At 39.3% G+C, this 20,865-nt stretch overlaps 1 protein-coding gene across 1 annotated transcript in view; it reads right to left on the reverse strand.

Annotated features, from left to right (window-relative positions):
* LOC127567954 (kinesin-like protein KIF13B) overlaps positions 1-20,865 on the reverse strand; it is a 160,084-nt gene that overhangs the window by 89,862 nt on the left and 49,357 nt on the right. Inside the window, exons 3-4 of the mRNA XM_052011196.1 lie at positions 2,851-2,863; positions 1,042-1,102 (exon numbers count right to left, since the gene is read on the reverse strand). Of these exons, the coding sequence (XP_051867156.1) occupies positions 1,042-1,102; positions 2,851-2,863 (74 nt within the window). The remainder of the gene's footprint in view (positions 1-1,041; positions 1,103-2,850; positions 2,864-20,865) is intronic.

The raw sequence follows: 20,865 nt of genomic DNA on the forward strand, positions 1-20,865 counted from the left end.
ACTAAGGTACATCTTTAATTCTGTTGTGCTCTCCAAAGACCTGAATGCTTTCTAAATCTTCTCATCTCTTTAGATGTCCAGCATCTGCACTTAGAATTTTTTTGTAATTCTGTTTGGGTGAATTTGTGTTTCTGTGACTAACAGTTATCTACTGACCTTTTGAACAAAGATGAAGAAAAATAGTACTTTTAAAAACAAACTAAACATTTCAGAGAGGGAATTTTAGCTGGAATGTAAGGATAAGCCACCGTCACAGACCAGAAAGTAACATCAATATCCAGCAGGAGATTAAGACTGGAAACAGTGGACATACCCTGGGGGTTAAGCAACATCAAAGTAGAAATGATGACTGACAAGAGAAACATCAACTCCAGTTCTCTCTCCAGAAAGGCTGCCTTGCCTACTAAGTACGTGCAACATTTTGTTTGCTTTTTATTTCAGAATTCCAGCATCTGTAATTATGCTGCTTTTGTTGGATGGCGCAGTGACACAGCAGTTTATACTTCTGCCTCATAGCTCCAGAAGCTCGATTCGATCCTGACCTTGGGTGTGTCCGAGTGGAGTATGCACATTCTCCCCGTAACTACCCAGTGCTCCAGTTTCCAAAGATATCCTGATAGGTTAAATGTCTACTGTGAATTACCCTTTAGTACATGTAAGCAGCAAAAGAGTCAAAAGGGAAGTTGACAGGCATGTGAGAGAGAATAAGTAGCAGGGTTACACAGAAATGAGACTGAGGGGTACCTGGAACTCTACTGACTTAAGAAGTTCAACGAGGAAAAGATAGGAACTCAAACTGAGTTAACCTAGAGAACAAATAAGCTCGTACTATGATGCCTAGTAAGTACTTAAAGTTCTTTGTGATCACTGACTCACTTCCATTCATAACATGGAAGGTTGAGGAACCTAAATCAGAGTGAGTGAGTGATAGTAAGGAGACAGAATTTCAGCATCAAAGGCAGAAGCTACTGCCTTGGTTCCATCATAAATGACATGCTTGACCATACAACTGTAAAACAGAATTTTATAACAGCAACCTACCTGCATACTTCTCCTTCACAGACTCATCCATCGACCAGAAACAGTGATCATATGCAAAAACCTACATAAAAAGGACAACATAAATGCATTATTTTTTCTTCATGCTAGGGTTAAAAAATGCAAAAAGAAATTTGAAATAATATTCATAACACTTTAAAAAAACTTCAACTAAGCCAATTTAAAATTATTTCATTTTGAAGCCACTCTACTAATTCAGAACTCATTCCAAAACTGATGAAAGGATCTTCAAACATTAATCTAACCTTTCCCTCTCTCATTTTAATTCAGTTGCCATGCTACACATTTCTGATGAGTTTTCTTTATTTCACATTTCCAGCATTCAGAAAGTGATTTTCTTCAGCTGTTTTGTTCAATGCATAGATTGTAGTTTGCATGTCCAACATCCTATGTCCTGCCATCAATGTGTACTCAAAATTTAAGGTTCTCTGGTACTCCAAGACCACATGATTGGACAAATCAGATCATAAAGAGAAAATCATTGTTTACATGGAAGCAAAATAAAATTTAAAGAAGCACCTCCAGTAAATTGTATATTGGTGGAGCAAATTTTAATGCACATGATGTTCAATCCAGAAGCTACCTATCTACCCTATCACATAAATCAATATTTACATCTTTATTTAACATAAAATTTTTCATCTTATATTTATGATGTATATATAGAAAATCAAGATATAATAATTACAAAAGATAGGACACATTTCAATTAACTCTAGGAGGTAATTTAATTGTCTAGCCATACAACTTAAAACACTGAAACCTGACCTGTATCCAATCTACATGAACCATTTTGTCAAATACCATAGGGTTTAGCTTTAAGGTGAGAGGGAGAAAATTTAAAGAAGATTTACAAGATAAGTTTTTTCACAGAGTGGTAGGTACTTGGAACATGCCATCAGCGGAGCTGGTGGAAGCAGATACAATAGCAACGTTTATCAAGCATTGAGGCAAGGCACATTAATTTAGCATCATGGTCGGCACAGACACGTAGGCTAAAGGGCCTGTTCTTGTGCTGTACTGTTCTATGTCTATATTACTGATAACTTAATCTGCCATCAATAGTTCAGTACTCTATAATTCTTACACAATTTCCTTTGCACTACACATGAAGTACATGCTCGAAGTAATGGTTTACAATTTGGAATGGCAAGCCCAGCACTTTACTGCCAAAACATAAACCATTTTTGTTTGGGGGCTACTGGCAAGGCAAGTGTTCAATGTTGCCCTGAGGTAGTCACCTTCTAGAATCATAACTGTACTTTGACAGTGCTGTTAGGTAAAGGGCAGGAATGATCACGGTAACCACTACGGTATGCGACTACGAAGAGAACTTGGAAACTATCCTTGGTTGCCTTTGCTTGTCCCCTTGGGTGGTCTTTGCAGAAGTTTAGATAATGCTGCTGATCCTCGCTGACCTAATGGACTGCACATCCTGCAATCACACTGCACTGGTGATTAAGGAGTGTATGTTTCAAAAGTACTGAATGAATTTTGTTTGCTTTATTCCAGAAGTTGCTGAACTTAAATATTGTTTCAGCTTCTCCCATCTTGGCAAGTGCAGGGTATTTCCTCTCAATCCTAATTAGCACCTTGCAGCTGGTGCAGAGATCATTTGGGTAGTCAGGATTCACTGTGGAATTCTTAACCTTTGAACTGCTCTTGTAGTCAATGATCCAACTTCCCAAGGGCAGGATAATAATGATTTTCTTAAATATATAGTAAACAACACTGTGTTCCCACTTCCTCCTCCCCCAACAATTTATGAGAGAAACATAAATTACAGCCTACCTTTGGTTGGCTCCTGTTTAATCATGGTATCCATATTTTTTCAGGAGATGGAAAGAAAAATGGAAAAAATTTTTGATTACATTCTGCTTGTGAAGTCCGTACAACTTTATACATGCAATAATGCAATGCTGCGCTTATGCTGATCACTAAGGAACTGTACATGTGAAATATAATCCTTAACTCCAGCAATATACACATCAGGAAAAAAATAATTTTGAGATTAGTTACAAGTGTGCAATATTTCAGAATGCATGTTAAACCTGCAGGTTTAAATTCAAATTCAAAATTGTCAATTGCTACAAAAAAGATTACTGTATTTAATAATACAAAACTATTAATGGAAGAAGCTTTAACACAAGTACACAGTAACCACCATGTTTCAATTAACTAGTCTGTAGTAACAACTACAAGGATTAACAATTAGATCCAAATCAGGGCCAAGTTATGCAGTTCAACAATCAAGAATTGATCTTGGAATAAACATATTACTATTTGGGCAATGAGCACTGGAATGTTTTATGTCATCTCAAGCCCTTCTATAAAGTCCTTGGAAAAACATACTGATCCATTAATTGATGCTATTTTAACTGGATGCTTCCTTTGACTTTTTACAACAAACTTCATCTGTTCCACACTTCTTTTCCTGTACTTTCAGCCCTAAATCACTAGAGAGGGTTGTAACTAATCAGTTTTAAATTTCGACCACTGAAATGCAACCACAAAGTGGTATCAAGTTTTGTGAGGGATATTTTATTCCATATGTTTCGTGTTTATCTTCATTATTGCCAGCAGACTTCTTCAGTGAAGCACAGAGGATTCTTTCTTTGCTCAATGATTTGAACTACTTTTAATTATAGCATAAATATACAAAACATAAATACATTAAAATGCAAGCACTGCCACCTATCCATCCACTCTCTCCCACACGCACACAAACGTTAAGTACATTTGCCAAACAAGTAAAGCACAACGAGAAGCAAAGAACAACTGTGCACAAAAAGGAACAGACAATAAAAATCAAAAAGAAACCGGTAAAAGAAATGAATGGAAAATGCAGTGCTTTCTTTCTTCAACTTCCTGGAGCTACACAATTCAGAACTACATCTCTTATAGATTCCAGACTTATTCCAAGATGCAAAGAGCCATCATCCCTCAACACAATAACAAAAACACTTACATGGACACACAATCACACTGTTGTCACAGAGAACACATTATAAAGTCTGCTTGTTCCAAAGGCATTCATCGATAATTTCAGGTAATTACAAAATTTGAAATATTGTACTGAATTAATCTTGGAATAGCCATAGCCTGTATTTTCTTTTGAATCAAAAGAAAAGCCCAAACATCAAAACTTCTATCACACATGCACTGGGTAAGTACACCACTGTCAATTATTGATCAATGAAACTAACATGGCACCCTTAACAAGCCATTTCAAACAAAGGTTAAGAAACAGAATCTGACAATAAGGCACAACAGGAATCAAGTCAAGTGATGAAACCTACCTTGACCCAGGTTTTTAACAAATGTCCCAAAGATAATATGCAAGGTCCTGGTGAGATCACATTTGGAGTAAAGTTATACAGCATGGAAACAGGCCCTTCGCCCTAAATTGCCCTTCCCGACAGAGGTGCCTACCCTCAGCTAGTCTCATTTGCCTGCATTTGGCCAATATTTCTACAAACCTTTCCCATCCATGTACCTGTCTAAATGTCTTTTAAATGTTGCAATTATCCACTTCCTCTGGCAGCTCATTTCATATACCCACCACTCTCTGTATGAAAAAGTTGCGCCATTGTCACCTTTAAATCCTTCCCCTCTCACGTTAAACCTATGCCCTCTAGCTTTGGACTCCCCTACCCTGGGAAAAAGACAGTAACCATCCACCTTATCTATGCCCCTCATGATTTTATAAACCTTTGTAAGGTCACTCCTCAGTCTCCTTTGCTCCAGGGAGAACAGTCCCAGCCTATCGTGCCTCAATTTATAACTCAAGCCCTCTAGTCCTGGCAAAATCCTTGTGAATCCTTTCTGCATCCTCTCTAGCTTAATAACATCCTTTCTATAGTAGCAACCAGAACTGCAACAATACTCCAGATGCAGTCTCGCCAACTTTTTGTATAGTTGTAACACTACCTCCCAATTCTTGTACTCATTGTCCCGACCGATGACAGCAAGCATTCCATACCTTTAAGGAAACCATGCACTTGTACCTCCAGTCTACAACACTCTCCAGGGCCTGCCATTCACTGTGCACGTCCTGCTCTGGTTTAACATCCCACAATGGATCACTTTGTACGTCTCAATTAAACCCCATCTGTCATTCCTTTGACCATTTTCCTGGTAGGTCTACATCCTGTTGTAACCTTAACCTTCTTTACACTATACCACCAATTGTGGTGTCCAAGAGCAGTTAGGGACGGGCAATAAATGCTCGTCTTGCCAATACTGGCCATGTCCTGAAAAATGCATAAACAAAGAAGGAGGTGAGAACTGCAGCAATGGACATGGGTAATGTCAAATAAGGTGGAAATAGACCATCTCACTGCAGCATGGTTAAGTTCATATTCTGTGAATGATTAAATAAAAAGTATTGCCCACCTCAGGTTAAATACAAGACCAAGGTTGAGTACAGTCTGGTTGACTTTCAGACAGTTGCCAGCTAGAGTGATGGAATTACTGTTAGGGAGTACAGGTGACCCCCATGTTATGGGGGGGGGGGGGGGGGGGGGGGGGGCGGGTTGCTTCCCTAGAAAATGGGCCAAATTGCAATTTTCTACAAAGCTGCATCATCTGTACATCTATCAAGAAATGAGAGTTAAAAAAAAAGTTGTGTTGATTTTGTTAATTTTTTTTTAACCACAAATTCCATGAGAGCAAATTTTATTCTGTACCTCAAATCTTTGGATAGTGACTTGTGAATTCTGTAAAGGTGAATTTCCTTAACCTGGAGGCAAATGTTGTAATGTGAGGGTCGCCAGTAGCATCTATGATGGGGATCAAAGACAGCAGCTTTGGCCTTCCTAATATTAATGAAAATTTCTGCTCATCCTGTACTCAATGTTGGATAAGTATTATAAATGTAAAATAAATATAAATGTAATAAATATAAAAATATAGTACACAAAAAAATAAAAAATAAATATAAAAATCTGACAATTTAGAGATAATAGTGAGGTCCAGGTTGTCATCAATGCAGTGGAAAGTGATGCTCTTGCTGAGAGACACATGTAGTTGGTAGGAGGCAACCAAGGGTGGATCATCAGGAAATGAAAATCAAAAAAAATGCAGATACTGGAAATCTAAATTAAAAGCAGAAAATACTGGAAATATTCATCAGGTCAGGCTGATTCTGTAGGAATAGAAATAGTTAACATTTCTGTTAATATTTCAGGTCAAAGAACCTTTGTCTTTGAACCAAAACTAACTCTAGATCATTGGGAGATCAGAAGCAATGCTAGACAAGGGAGAGGAGTCATGCTGGGTAATTCCCTGGAGGGATAAGAATGGAGCCAGGCATTTGCTGTGTCACCCTACTGGATGACCGAGGAAGATGTTGGTATGCTCAACCATATCAGAGCCTACAGAGTGGATGTCGTATCTTCAAAGTCACATCGGACGTCACTGTTGACTTTAATAAAGACTATTTTGGTATTATGGGAGAGGCTGAAGTCTGATAAGGGGAATTAACACAAGCATCCCTAACAAATACAGGTCACAATGAGTTGAAAGTAAAGTGAAATTGGAGAAAGGACAGTAGTCTGTTTTTTGTTCCCCCCGCCCCCCCCCCCGAGGTCAAATAAACTACTAAAAAAAACCCTGTCACAATGCACAACCATAATAACATATATAAAGTCCAAAGGCAACTTACTGAAAATAATTTTCAGATTGTATTGAGCGGTTTGAAGTAGAGGGCTAAATTGTCCAGTTGCAAAAATCAAATGAAAATAGACTTGGACACACAATTACATAAATTACAGAAGTCGAACACAACACAAAGAACATTTAAACATAAACTGCTGTTAGATAGGTCAAGAGCATTAGCAGTTTATAAAAAATGCACTGCAATGCACATATTTACTTTCCTATGTGCAGTAAGGGTGTGGATAGATTAAAATAGTGAACCAGAACACCCTCAGCGCCACCACAACTTTTACAAACGGAATAACATCTTTCGAACACAATACTACAAGGTTGTGGATAGACATAGAGTTGAGGTAACTGGACAGCTCTTTCAAAGTGCCTTCACAGGCATGATTGGCCAAATGGATCCTTCTGTGCCTCATAATTAATAAGTTTCTGAATCACCAAGAACCTACATGAAACTATTCTTCTCTAGCCAGTAACAGTAAAGAATCAAGGCAAACAAAAACCTGGAAAACTACAACTGCTATCCACAAATGATCCCAAGTGCAAGAGGAATAATAAGTACATCTAGAATGCGAACAAGAGAACTTTATTTCCTTTGTTTAAAATAAAAGTCCCTTGCACATGCGGCATTAATTTAACAGATTGGTATCAGTACGTCCTATGTAAATAGAAAGCAGTTTCATTATTGTGCAATTGAGGGCTACTAGCCAAATTTTCCATGCAGGTGGATATATTTACTCATTTGCTACATTTCAACCCATCAGGAAAGAAATAGGAATGGAAATTTAGCCTGTACAATTATGATGACTCTATGCAGATACAAACATATCTGTGTTTTATATAAATAAAGAGTCTAGCATAAGAGTCTCAATGGAGAATACATTTGATAGTCAAGCTTCATTGACAAAGAGGATGAGCTTTGCCTTTTGACTCAAAGAATCAGTAATACATGTGTATGATTTTCCAGAAACAATCTGATTGCCTGCCCCTTATATACACAAACACCAAAGGCAAGAGAACACATCGAACTCAATTAGCAGTAAATCAGCCAGATAGGAAATGTTTCTAACAGATTGTAGTACTGTTGCATAGTTTTAGCTTGTTTCAGTTGGTAGGATTGCTTAGAAACTGTGGATTCAACCATTCCTCCCAAGACATGATGCCATAACCCAACACTATAGTTGACGAATCCAGAGCGACTGTTGTGCTTTGAATGAGACAATAGACAAAGGTCACATCAACTAGTTCAGGTGCTCATTCCGGATAACATAATATCCATGCCAAGTTTCTCCCTTGTGCACCATCACCTTAAGTGGTTCAGTCTCACTATTTTAAAGTTAAATAAGCACTCAAAGTAATTCATTATCAATGATGCAATGTTATTCTATTGAGACTAATCGCTATTTGTGGAGCATGGGATAATGGAAATGATTTGCTAAAAGATACAGAGTCAAGATTATTTTCTGCAAGGAATGGAATACATGGGGAGAAAACACGAGTGTCATTGGTGAGTTATAGGAGCAAGTTACCTGCTCATCAAGTATAGGTTCAGAGCATTAAGAAGCAGATATCAAATTAAACACATTCTATTTTATCATAACTGTATTCTGGAGCAAGTTCAACAACCTCTCTCTCCAGAAACGTTACCTGACCAACTAAATATCCCCAGCATTTTCAATTATTTCACATTTCCAACATGCAGTTTTTTGCTTTCCCATTTCTATTTCATCATGATCAGAGCGTACCTTTTCCTTCAAAGCAAAACACTCAGGACAATATTTCCATCTACATCAATCTGGGTTACTTTAGTTCTGCTTGACAAAAATACAGATATATATTTTACTTTAAACTGTATGTTAAGTTTGAGACGAAAGGGTAACTGGCTCATATACTTTCATTACCTCATTCCTATCTGGGACACCAACTAAATATGGCTAGGTTCTTCAGTTCTCCTTCAGAAGATGTAATTTCTCTCCTACCTCTTTCCTACTCAACAGGCAAACAAAAACAAGCAACAACTGTTCATACACTCACACAATAAAGAGCCTTATACCCAAAAGCATTCCTGAAATAGCTCACACAGATTGCTTCAAAGGAGAACTTAATTTCTTTTGCTGAGTTGCTTAATAACAAAGATCTGCAGGAGTATCATTTTGTCAGAGCAAAGAGCTCTTAAGGATCTTGTATATAATATGACACCACAGTACTGCAGAGGAAATAAGCTCCATGTTTCAATAAATGCTGTGGACAAGAAGGTACTGGCTTCCGAATAAGAAAGTTTAATCAGATTCAAACATAAACAGGATGAACTTAATTGTGGTGGCATAGCAGTTAGCACCATTGCCTCTCAGCTCCAATTGATCCTGACCTTAGGTGCTCCATGTATAGTTTTGTACACTCACACCATGCCCTCATGGGTTTCTGCAGTTGCTCCAGTTTCTTCCCACATCCTAAAACAGTGCTGGTTGGTAATTGATGCCTGTAAATTTCCTTAGATTTGATACCGACCTTAGTAAGGATACTCAAACCAAAACTTAGGGATTTACTTTTTGTAAATCATATTTCTTCTTGCACAAGACCATGCTACAGTTTACTGTTGTTAGAACAGGTGTTAAAATTATCATGTTGTATACAAGTTAAAATGACCACAGTAATAAGATTTTGTTCTAGTATCCATTTTCCAAATCGTGGGTACCAAGTTTTATTAATAAACTTCAACTACAATAAAAATCCCAAGAAGCTTCATAGAAAGGATAAAGAAAATATAAACTGAAGTTATTCTGCCTTGGACTCTCTCCAACTCAGGTATGTCACCAATTTAGGCATGTCAAAGTACCCACAGTGGAGAGCCTAGTATATCTGCAGCATTTGGGGGAACCTCCTCTCTTCCATACTGCAAGTGTGTGCTATTTTACGTCAACAACTTCAGTGCTTTCCTTAAATTCAATACATTTTTAATCTTTGCTCTCACCTCGCCTGTCAGGATGTACAAACCTATTCCAACAGGTGATGCAGTTGACAACAGAGTACGTGAAATGTCCAGTGACCGTTTTGCTGAGGCATCATTCTATTCTGAGCTCAGAAACAGGTCTGTGCAAATTATGCAACTGTGAAGATAAGCAGCAAACACATGCTCACACACCTGTCACATTTGCTTGAAAAGTTGAAGGATCTTTATAGATGTGTATGAACATCAAAGTTTAACTGATTTGGAGCCAATATATTTTCCGATCTTTTTGGTGCATCACACTCTTTGATTTAGCTACTGTTGTATTTATTTTTAAAAGTACAAGAATACCCAAGTCAGATTTCTAGTCTATGACAAATTGAATGTCATTAATTGTGGTGGTATGGACCACTGCAATTAACATCAATTCTCTGGATTACAGACAGTAAAATTTTGCAAATGAAAGCTATTCAGTGCCTGCTGGATGCCCAAAAGCCTAAATGAGTTTTCTGGGCTATCTTCAATCTCCAGATCAAATAGCTTGCCAAAACTATCAACAGCCACTGAATGAACCGAGACACCAGATCGGCATCCAGCACATAGAAAACTAACTATACAACACCAGCAAAGCAGTTAGGAGGACATGATGAAGGAAGAAAGACTGGATTTTAAAATAAATGGAAGCCTCATGCATCTGTGTTTTTACTTCAACAGAAATTTAACCAACTGTGACACACTGAAGTCAGCTTGGGGACAGAAAAGTCAACAACAATCAATATACAATTAATTCTACTTCATATTTGCAAAGGTGCAGAATTAATTGTTTCTATTATGAACCTGATCAAAGCTAGTTAAAGAGCATATCTTTAAGGAGAGAACTCCAGACTTGACAGTTTTTAAGGCCAATAGTGCATTTACCACAGATGAGTTAAAAGTGTGCCCAGATTAAAACCTGTTGGGCATTGAACTCTCAGCTTTGACACTTGAGAATTAGGTCAAGTGAACCTGAATTGGGACTGCTCCTTTATGGCACTGCCCTACCTCTTAACATGCTAAATTGGGAGACATATTAGGCTCTGGCGGAAAATGGTTGTAAAGCTGAGAGTAAATAATTATGTAATAATAAGGAAGTATTGAGCTTCTGGCTCAATGTTCATGACCAACGCCTTTCACATATCTGCTTGTAAAATTAGCACTTACAAAACAGCCCTGTTCAATCTGCTGACTGCTGCATATTGTTATTGTCATTCCTAAGCACGTTGTTGCTTTGCATTAATAAGCGAAATCTTAGTCAGTCTGAACCAGTGATTGATAATCCTGTGGATTTGGGCATGATGTTCCCAGAAAAGCAAAACACCACAGATGCTTAAAACTGAAATAAAAACAGAAAATGTTAGAAACATTCAGCACATCAGGCAGCATCTGGGGAGAGAGACAGACTAGACATTTAATGACCATCTTTCATCAGTTCTTCTTTCTGCATTCTTTACATCACAACCTTATGGCATTGATCAATCCAGGTATCTGAACTTGTATAGTTAAAATGAAGTGGCATTCAGTTGTTAGTCAAAATAAACAACAGTCACATAATAAAATTCACATTGCAACATTTTGAAGTATTGTTCCACAGAACATTTCCAAACCAGGGAAGTGATAACTAAGACGGGAACGGAAGAGAATCAATGCTTCAGAACTGGGTTCTGATGAAGGGTCTGTGACCTGAAACATTGGCTGTGTTTCTCTTACCACAGATGAGGCCTGACCTGCTTATTATTTCCAGCAATTCCTGTTTTTGTTTTAGATTTCCAGCATCTGCAGTTTTTTTTTGAAAAACTAAAATTGGACTCCTCTTTAGAAAATGTAGGATAAAACAAAACTCCAGCGTAGTTTCTTGAGTCAGGTTGGAGCATCAATGTAGGCCTGAGATAAAGTCTTAAACATAAATTGTGTATAGTTTATGTTTGATTTATGTTTTTCTTGTGAATGTTCTTTATCTGATGCTATGCGCCTGTGATGCTGCTGCAAGTAAGTTTTTCATTGCACCTGTACATACAGGTCGACCAGAGGAGAGGCCATTCTGGACCAGGTACTAGGCAGAGAACCTGGTCAGGTGTCAGATCTCTCAGTGGGTGAATATTTCAGAGACAGTGACCACAACTCCGACTTTTACCCTCGCCTTGGAGAGGGATAGGAGCAGATGGTATGGGAAAGTATTTAATTGGGGGAGGGGGAATTATGGTGCTATTAGGCAGGAGCTTGGGAGTGTAAATTGGGAGCAGACGTACTCAGGGAAATGCACAATGGGAACATGGAGGTTGTTTCGAGGGGGTTCTGGATAGGTTTGTCCTATTGAGGTTGGAAAAGGATGGTAGGGTGAAGGAACCATGGTTGACAAGAGATGTGGAATATCTAGTGAAGAGAAAGAAAGAAGCTTACTTAAGGTTTAGGAGGCAAGGACCAGACAGGGCTACTGAGAGTTACAAGGTAGCCAGGAAGGAGCTTAAGAGTGGAGAGCTAGAAGGGGGCATGAGAAGGCCTTGGCAAGTAGGATTAGGGAAAACCCAAGGCGTTCTACTCGTATGTGAAGAACAGGAGGATGACTAGAGTGAAGGTAGGACTGATTAGGGATAGAGGAGAGAATATGTGCCTGGAGTCAGAGGAGGTAGGGGAGGTCCTTAATGAATACTTTGCTTCAGTATTCACCTGTGAGAGAGACCTTGATGTTTGTGAGGACAGTATAAAACAGGCTGATAAGCTAGAACATGTCGATGTTAAGGAGGAGGATGTGCTGGAACTTTTGAAAAACATTAAGATAGACAAGCCCCAGGGCCAGACGGGATATATCCCAGGATACTACGGGAAGCAAGGGAAGAGATTTCTGAGCCCTTGGCGATGATCTTTGTGTCCTCACTGGCCACAGGAGTAGTACCAGATGATTGGAGGGTGGCAAATGTTATTCCTTTGTTCAAGAAAGGGAGTAGGGATAACCCTGGAAATTATAGACCAGTGAGCATTACTTCAGTCGTGGGCAAATTATTGGAAAACATTCTTAGGGACAGGGTTTATGAGCATTTGGAGAAGCATAGCCTGATTAGGGACAGACAGCATGGCTTTGTGAGGGGCAGGTCATGCCTCATGAATTGAATTCTTTGAGGATGTGACAAAACACACTGATGAGGGTAGAGCAGTGGATGTGGTGTATATGGATTTTAGTAAGGCGTTTGATAAGGTTCCCCATGATAGGCTCATTCAGAAGGTCAGGAGGCATGGGATCCAGAGAAGCTTGGCTATGTGGATTTGGAATTGGCAGAGGGTGGTTGTAGGTGGATCGTATTCTGCCTAGAGGTCAGTGACCAGTGGTATTCCGCAGGGATCTGTTCTGGGACCCCTGCTCTTAGTGATTTTTATGAATGACTTGGATGAGGAAGTGGAAGGGTGGGTTAGTAAATTTGCAGATGACACGAAGGTTGGTGGTGGTTGTGGATAGTGTAGAAGGTTGTCGAGGATTACAACAGGACATTGATAGGGTGCAAAGCTGGGCAGAGAAGTGGCAGACGGAGTTCAACCTGGAAAAGTGTGAAGTGATTCACTTTGGAAGGTCGAATTTGAAGGCAGAATACAGGGTAATGGTAGGATTCTTAGCAGTGTGGGGGAAACAAAGATTTCTTGGGATCCAAATCCATAGATCCCTCAAAATTACCACGCAAGTTGGTAGGGTTATTAAGGCGGCATATGGTTTGTTGGCCTTCATTAGTCGGGGGATTGAGTTCAAGAACCACAAGGTAATGTTGCAGCTCTATAAAACTCTGGTTAGACCACACTTAGAATATTGTGTTCAGTTCTGGTTGCCTCACTATTGGAAGCATGTGGAAGCTTTAGAAAGCGTGGATGCTACCTGGATTAGAGAGCATGTCTTATCAAGATAGGTTGAGTGAGCTAGGGCTTTTCTCTTTGGAATGAAGGAGGACGAGAGGTGACCTGATAGAGGTGTAAAAGATAAGAGGCATAGATCGAGTGGACAGCCAGAGACTTTTTTCCCAGGGTAGAAATGGCTAACACGAGGGGACATAATTTTAAGGTGATTGGAGGAAAATACGGGGGGGGGGGGGGGGGGGGGAGGGGGGAGGATATCAGAGATTTTTTTTACACAGAGAGGAGGGTACGTGGAATGTGCTGCCAGGGGTGCTGGTAGAGGTAGATACATTAGGGACATTTAAGAGAGACTTAGATAGGCACATGGATGATAGAAAAATGGAGGGGTATGTGGCAGGGAATAGTTAGATTGATCTTTGACTAGATAAAATGTCAACACAACATTGTGGGCCGAAGGGCCTGTACTGTGCTGTAATGTTCCATGTTCTTGTGCATGTGACAATAAACTCAACTTTGACTCCCTTTTCAAGCAACTTGAAGAAATTTCAATGGAAGCATTAAAGATGAAAGGATATTCAAATGTATTTTACTGTCATTACTATGTAGAAGATTAACACCTCATTCCTTACGCTAAAGGCGACAGAAACAATAGCAAAATGATTCCAACTTACTATTTAGTTTTTATACAGATCAGCATAAATTTACATCCACAAGCAAAATCAGTTATTAAACCCACCAAACTGCATCAAACTAATGCAATGAATAAACTTCCTCATGCTGCTGAGACAATGGTTACCTCACATCAAAGTGCAGGTCCATGCCAATGAGTAGGCCCAGCATGCACAACCTCTCCTCATATGACATCCCAGGAACCAGTCCAGTGAACATTTGCGGCATTCTCTCTAAAGCAATTATGACACACAACCAAAACTGCACACATTACGCCAGGCGTGGTCACACCAGAGTCAATATAATTGCAGTAAGACAAGTTTATTCCTGCATTCAGATCCTTTTGCAATAAAGGCTAACCTTCTTAATCGCTTACTACAGCTTTCAGTGATGTGTACAAGGACATCGAAGTCCCTTTAAACATCAACACTACCCAATCTTCCACTGGTAAATATAGTAGTCAGTATACGAGTTTTCTCTACTGAAGTGGTTAACCACACTTTTTCCCACATTGTACTCCATCTAACATATTGTTTTCCATTCTGTATCTCTTTGATGACCCCTTTACATCCTAATCACTACTCACATTTCCACTTAGTTTTGTATCATCAGCAAATATCGAATTGTTAATTTGATTCCCTCAGCCAAATTGTTGACATACATCATGAATAGTTGAGACCAAAGCATTTACTTTTCAGTATTCTGCTACTCATAGCCTGCAAATCTGAGAAAGAACCCATTTGTACAACATCTACCGGCCTACCCTCACCCATCTTCATCAACTCCTCAAAAAACTCAAATTTGTAAGATATAACCTTACCCGCACAAAGCCATACTGATGTTCCCTAAAAAGTCTCTGCTTTTTCAAATGCGAGTAGATCCTGTCCCTGAGGAATCTTCTCTAATCATTTCCCTACCACTGATGGAAGGCTCATTGGTCTATTATTTCCTAGTTTGCACTCCATATTCCAAGTGCTGTCTCACCAAGGCTCTATAATTGCAGCAAGACACCATTGTCAAATGATCTTAAAGTTACCTGTACTGAAGTTATCAGTGAGAATGTCATTGAAATTCTACTAAGTTATTGGGGCTGATTTTTTAAGTTAGAAAAATTGACTACTGCAAGCTAAGGAAACAGATCTCAGTAAATTTAGATTAGGCATGAAAGTGCTAAAGCTGTGGCTGCCTACATGGATTGATGCAAAACATTCCATAGCACTTTTTGAAGAGGACTGGGCCATTCTTACCATGTCCAAACCAACTTCCTTCCTCAACAATCAACACCAAAAATAAATTATATGCTCATTTGTCTCTGTTGTTTGTGGTACATTGGTGGAGCCGCAGTGGCTACCACATTCACCTATATACAAGTCATTACATTTAAAACTAACCACTAAACATGAAGCAATGTAGGATGCTTCACAGATACCAACAGATGCCAAATGCTAATCTTCTTTTCTTTGCAGTAAGAAATTTTTAACCAGACAATATGAAACAGGATAGCTCACAGATGCAAATGGTGCTGTGTCCAGAGTATAAAAAGTCCTCAATAGTCCAAAGGTGCAGTCCCAGGATTTCGGGTCAGCCAGTTATGAAAGAAGAATGGAAAAGCTTCTTCACTTGAGGTTTTAAGTCTTTGGAATGATCTACTTCAAGAGGGTGTGGATACTCAGTTGTTGAGTATATTTGAGGCTGAGATTGAGGGACTTTTGGACATCAAAAAACAGAGGACAGGAGGATTGTGTGGGAAATTGAATTGAGCCACATCAGCCACTATCTTATTGAATAGCACAGCCCTACTCTCATTTCTTTTTCTTAATTAGGACTTTAAATACTTCCAGTCACTTAGCCAGATACAACAATGTTTCATAAGAATGGCCAAAATAAAAAGAGAAACCACTGGATACATTCAGCAGGTCAGACTACATCTGTGGAAAGAGAAACAAAATTGATGTTTCAGGTGTAGGACTGTTTCCAGCATTTTCTTTTATTATTTTCAAATCTCCAATATGTGTAGTTTTTTTGGATATTCATATTCATATAGCATTGATGAGTCTAGACCCAAAGTCATTGATATTCACATCAATGACTATGGGTCTAGACTTATCAATGCGACCCTGGAAGCTAGGTGTGGTTAGAATCCCTTTCCAGCAAGATCTTTTGAATTTCCTGAATGTCAATCATCAGCAAATAGAAAGTTGTAACAAGAAAACTAAATTACTCCATGTTGTATAATTAATGATTTATTTAGTACTTGACTGGTCTTAACAAAACCCATAGCTGAAAATCCTATACAGTACACAAATCAATTCAAGTATTAGGCCAGTTTCCAAATCAGCATTTCTACTTTTAACAATTCAGTTCTGTGGGCAGGTTGAAGGGGAAGTTTCAATGCTTTGGTAGGTCAGATATTTACGGGGGAGTAAATAAAAATCTCAAAGCTCCATGCAATGTCCAATGTAAGGAGCCATGGTGGAGGCAGGGCAGAATCCAAACATTCAATCCCTAATTTGAGCTACATCAAGCATTAGATAAGTGGGCCTGAGGGAATAGCTTGGCAACTTCTAAAAAGAGAAGCAAAAGGAAGAGAATTATATCAAGTTTACTGCTGATATTTCCTTTCGCCAGCACAAGCGGTGAGAGGAGCTTGAAAGATCATGTTGGTACCAAACCAAATGAACAAAGTGAAGGAAGGCACATGGGATGGGGTTGGTGGGGCAGAACGGTGGTGAAGATTGACAATAAAATGTGGGTAGGGGGGCGATGGTAGCAGCTACCACAGAATACAATTAAGAATCTCTCTGAAAAACAAAGCAAAACACTACAAAATTAACTGAAGTGAGACTTGTCACAAGAGCAACAACAGGTTGGAATGAAAATGGAAGATAAACTGATGACGATTATTCAAGTGGCTGAAATGTTGCTGTTAACTGGAGCCAACTAAGTTTTGATGCGTTTCTCATGGAAACACAGGAATGCAGGATTATCAATGAAAACCCAATAAACTTGATAGAGGTGGATTTACAACTCCTTTTGTGCTTGATCGCATGAGGGAATTAGACCAACCAAATCAGACCAATAGATGACACAACATCCAGCACAGCAGGCATGATAGTGTAGCGGTTAGTGTAACGCTTTACAGTGCCAGCGATCCGGGTTCAAATCCGGCCACTGTCTGTAAGGAGTTTGTACGTTCTCCCCATGTCTGCGTGGGTTTCCTCCAGGTGCTCCGGTTTCCTCCCACATTGCAAAGATGTACAGGTTAGGAAGTTGCGGGCATGCTATGTTGGCATCGGAAGCGTGGCGACACTTGCGGGCTGCTCCCAGAACACTATGCAAAAAGATGTATTTCACTGTGTGTTTCGATGTACATGTGACTAATAAAGATATCTTATCTCAACATCCTCCGTTAGGCTCTCTATAACCCCCAAGAACATCAAACCCAGGATCCTCACATTGATCAGTCTCAATAATGCTCAAGGCAATCAACAACTATATTGCATGTTTATCTTAGTATTATGCCCAACTTTCACACAAAATTTGATACTGAGCAACACAAGAAGACATTAAGGTAGACGGCCAAAAGCTTGGTCAAAGAGGTAGTTTTTAAAGAGGGTGGCAAAACAGGTAAAAAGTTGGAGGGGTTCAGGGAAATTCCAAAATTTCGATCCCCGTCATGTGAAGACACCAGCACCAATAATGGCTGCAGGAATTATTGTAGGCTGAATAAGATTACAAAAATAGGAAAAGCAAAGTAAGGATGAAGATGTTAAGTTGTAAAACAGTGCAGGGCATAGAGTGCAAGGCAATGAGTGCAGAGATGAAGGCTGAACAGGACTTAGTGCAAATTCAGATGCAGGGAGCCATATTTTGGATGGTTTCCTATCTAAAAGGTAGCACACACAAGGCGAGCCAGAAAAACATTGAAATCATCACCCAGGTAACAGAGGATGGTTTCAGCAGGAGATGTGTGAGGCAGGGGTGGAGCTGGATAATGGAAATAGGCAGTTATAGTAATTGCACGATCGCATGATCAGATCCTCACCTTGGAATCTCCCACAGCTGAATGGTTCATTCAAGACAGTAGTGGATGGAACGAGATGGTAGAAATAAGGCCTATCACCACTTACAGAAATATTTATAAGTGGCATGAAAAAACTTTAAATATGATTGTAATTCACCATAATTACTTTTCAAAAAAAGCACGTCAATACAACCACGTCCTATTTTTCCCTCTGAATAAAAAAAATCCAATGAATTGAGTTAAGCAATTTGAATATGGCACTGGATTAAAAGAAAACTCAAGTAAATTGCCTTTTATGGACAGGCTATTCTTGGGCCACTTTCCATACTAGTATTTGGCACTGGCATTTACCTAGCTGCAGAAATGGTTAAGCACTTGCATGCAGGGCTCTTCAGGAATATACAATGAATGATACATCCTGTGCCCTTACCCCTTTCAAATTTTTATTTGAATGGTTCAAGTACTGAACCATTATAACAATTGGGAAGAATAGTAATCAACAGACTAAGGATCTTGCTTGTTCTGAAGCCTAGGTTATGAAAGGCAGGCCAATCTAAATATATGACAGAACCTGAGCTTCTGCTTTTTTCAGACCAAGTGTCAATCACTTATGGGTAAGAAAGACTATTTTTCCTCAAGGGAAATAAAGCTAACAAACCAGGATTTTTTTTGTTATATAAAGAACAGCTTGGAAGTTTTCATGCTTAATTTTCCCTGGTGTCAGGCCAAAAATTACCCAATTATTGATTTGAATTTCACACACCTGGTGCATTTGAAACCATATCATCTAGTTTATCCCGTGAAGACCACAATTGAAATCACCAGCAATGCAACACCTAAAGCAGCATTTTAGATCGTAGAGGGATTTGAAACCACAATCTCCAAACTCAAGACTTAAGTGCTCTAGGTTAAGCCCAAAACTGCATGCAGTTTGCAAACTAAAGCAGTTCTGCGTATTCCAAGGGAAGGAATTTTGATTATTGTAAATATACATATGGTAGCATCACAATCTCAGGAATTAAACAATATTGTTTCTAAAAATGCATTTATACAGGTCTCAAGTGACTTGACTTATTTTAACACAAAATACTCACTTTATGTATCCAAAATACACAAAAAGAAAATTCTACTCCTGGACTTGCTTTTCTCCACACAAGGCACAGTTTATTTACTTTGCCAGGCTATGGCCACACGCATAAAGAGCCAAATTCCAGCTTAAACCAACCTTCCATTTCAGTACCCAACTAAACTGGAAACTCTTTCAAAAAGATTTTGAGTGCCAGATTCTGCAGTGTTTCCAACAACTACTGACCCAAGAGAAGACTGGCACCAAAAGAAGTGTTTGGGGTACAGAATATCCAAAAAGATACAAGCAATTAGAATGTCATTATCTGTTCAGGTTTATCAAGGACTACTTCAGTTCCTCCATTGCCAAATAAATATCAGCAAATAATGAATACAGGAAGTCCCCGACCTACGAACTGACCTTCATGGTCGGTTCGTAAGCGGGCCCAGCCCCCGATCCTACACGGCGGCGGTACACCTTCTTTGGCCCAACCCCGGGCCAAGTGAGCATGTGCGGTCAGGGAAGCCCGGGCCAAGTGCGCACGTGCAGCCGGGGCCATGTGCGGCCACGATCCCTGGCCCAAGTGCGCATGCGTGGCCGCGATCCCCAGGCCAAGTGCGCATGCGCGGACACTGTTCCGAGTTACACACAAAATCGGGTTACGAAAAGTCTCAAAGACAGAACTCGTTCATAACCCGGGGACTTTCTGTACTTGTAGAAATCATCCACAACATTAGATGATTTTCTTTTGAGGTTAGTGACTCCTACTGGGATTATGTCAACATCAAGTTTTTTGTTACTTTGGCCAAATGCCCAATCTCCATTTCAATGGAGGAAAGGCAGGGTTTTTCCCAACAGGAAAAGGCATCCAATACAGACTCATAGCTATCCTAGGATATCCAAACACAGGCTCCATCAGTTTTCTTTCCTCAGATGCTGCCCAACCTGCTGAGTTGTTCCAGCATTTTGATTTTATTTCAGGCGCCATCAATTAAGCAGCAAAATTCTTCATATCTCAGCTTGGCTGCCAGCAACAATAATGGGACGAGAATAGTTTGAGGGAAACCTTTATAATATGTATTTCACTGATCAGCCAAAATGCTCAAATGTCCAATATCTTTTACATGTGCCAAGATGTAAATGCTCAAGGTACAAGAACAGCCTGTGTAAAGAATTACTCAAGAAATTAACTTCATATTTAACAACTCCACAAATACATACCATTTGGAAATGAGTAAGGATTACAAAAAAAAAAGACAAACTGACAAAACAGACACTTCCATGAACGAAATTGCAACTGGCTTTCATTCCCTATCTCATCAAATTATGTCCAGAGCAGCAAAATTAGTAAACGTTTGTCTACTATATCTTGAAAAAAATTTTATATAACTTCTGTTGTTTCTTTTAAACAATATACTGGCACACAATGCAACAGTATTGTTAGTATAATGGATTCAGCAGCAAAGACCTCTATGTACTATAAGTAACTTCCTGTGTGATTGGAGATGATCTTTAAAACTCATGGGAAACTGTTCAACCTATAGCAACTCCAGAACCATGAAC

The sequence above is a fragment of the Pristis pectinata genome, chromosome 3, assembly GCF_009764475.1.
Source record: "Pristis pectinata isolate sPriPec2 chromosome 3, sPriPec2.1.pri, whole genome shotgun sequence".
Taxonomy (NCBI): Eukaryota; Metazoa; Chordata; class Chondrichthyes; order Rhinopristiformes; family Pristidae; genus Pristis; species Pristis pectinata.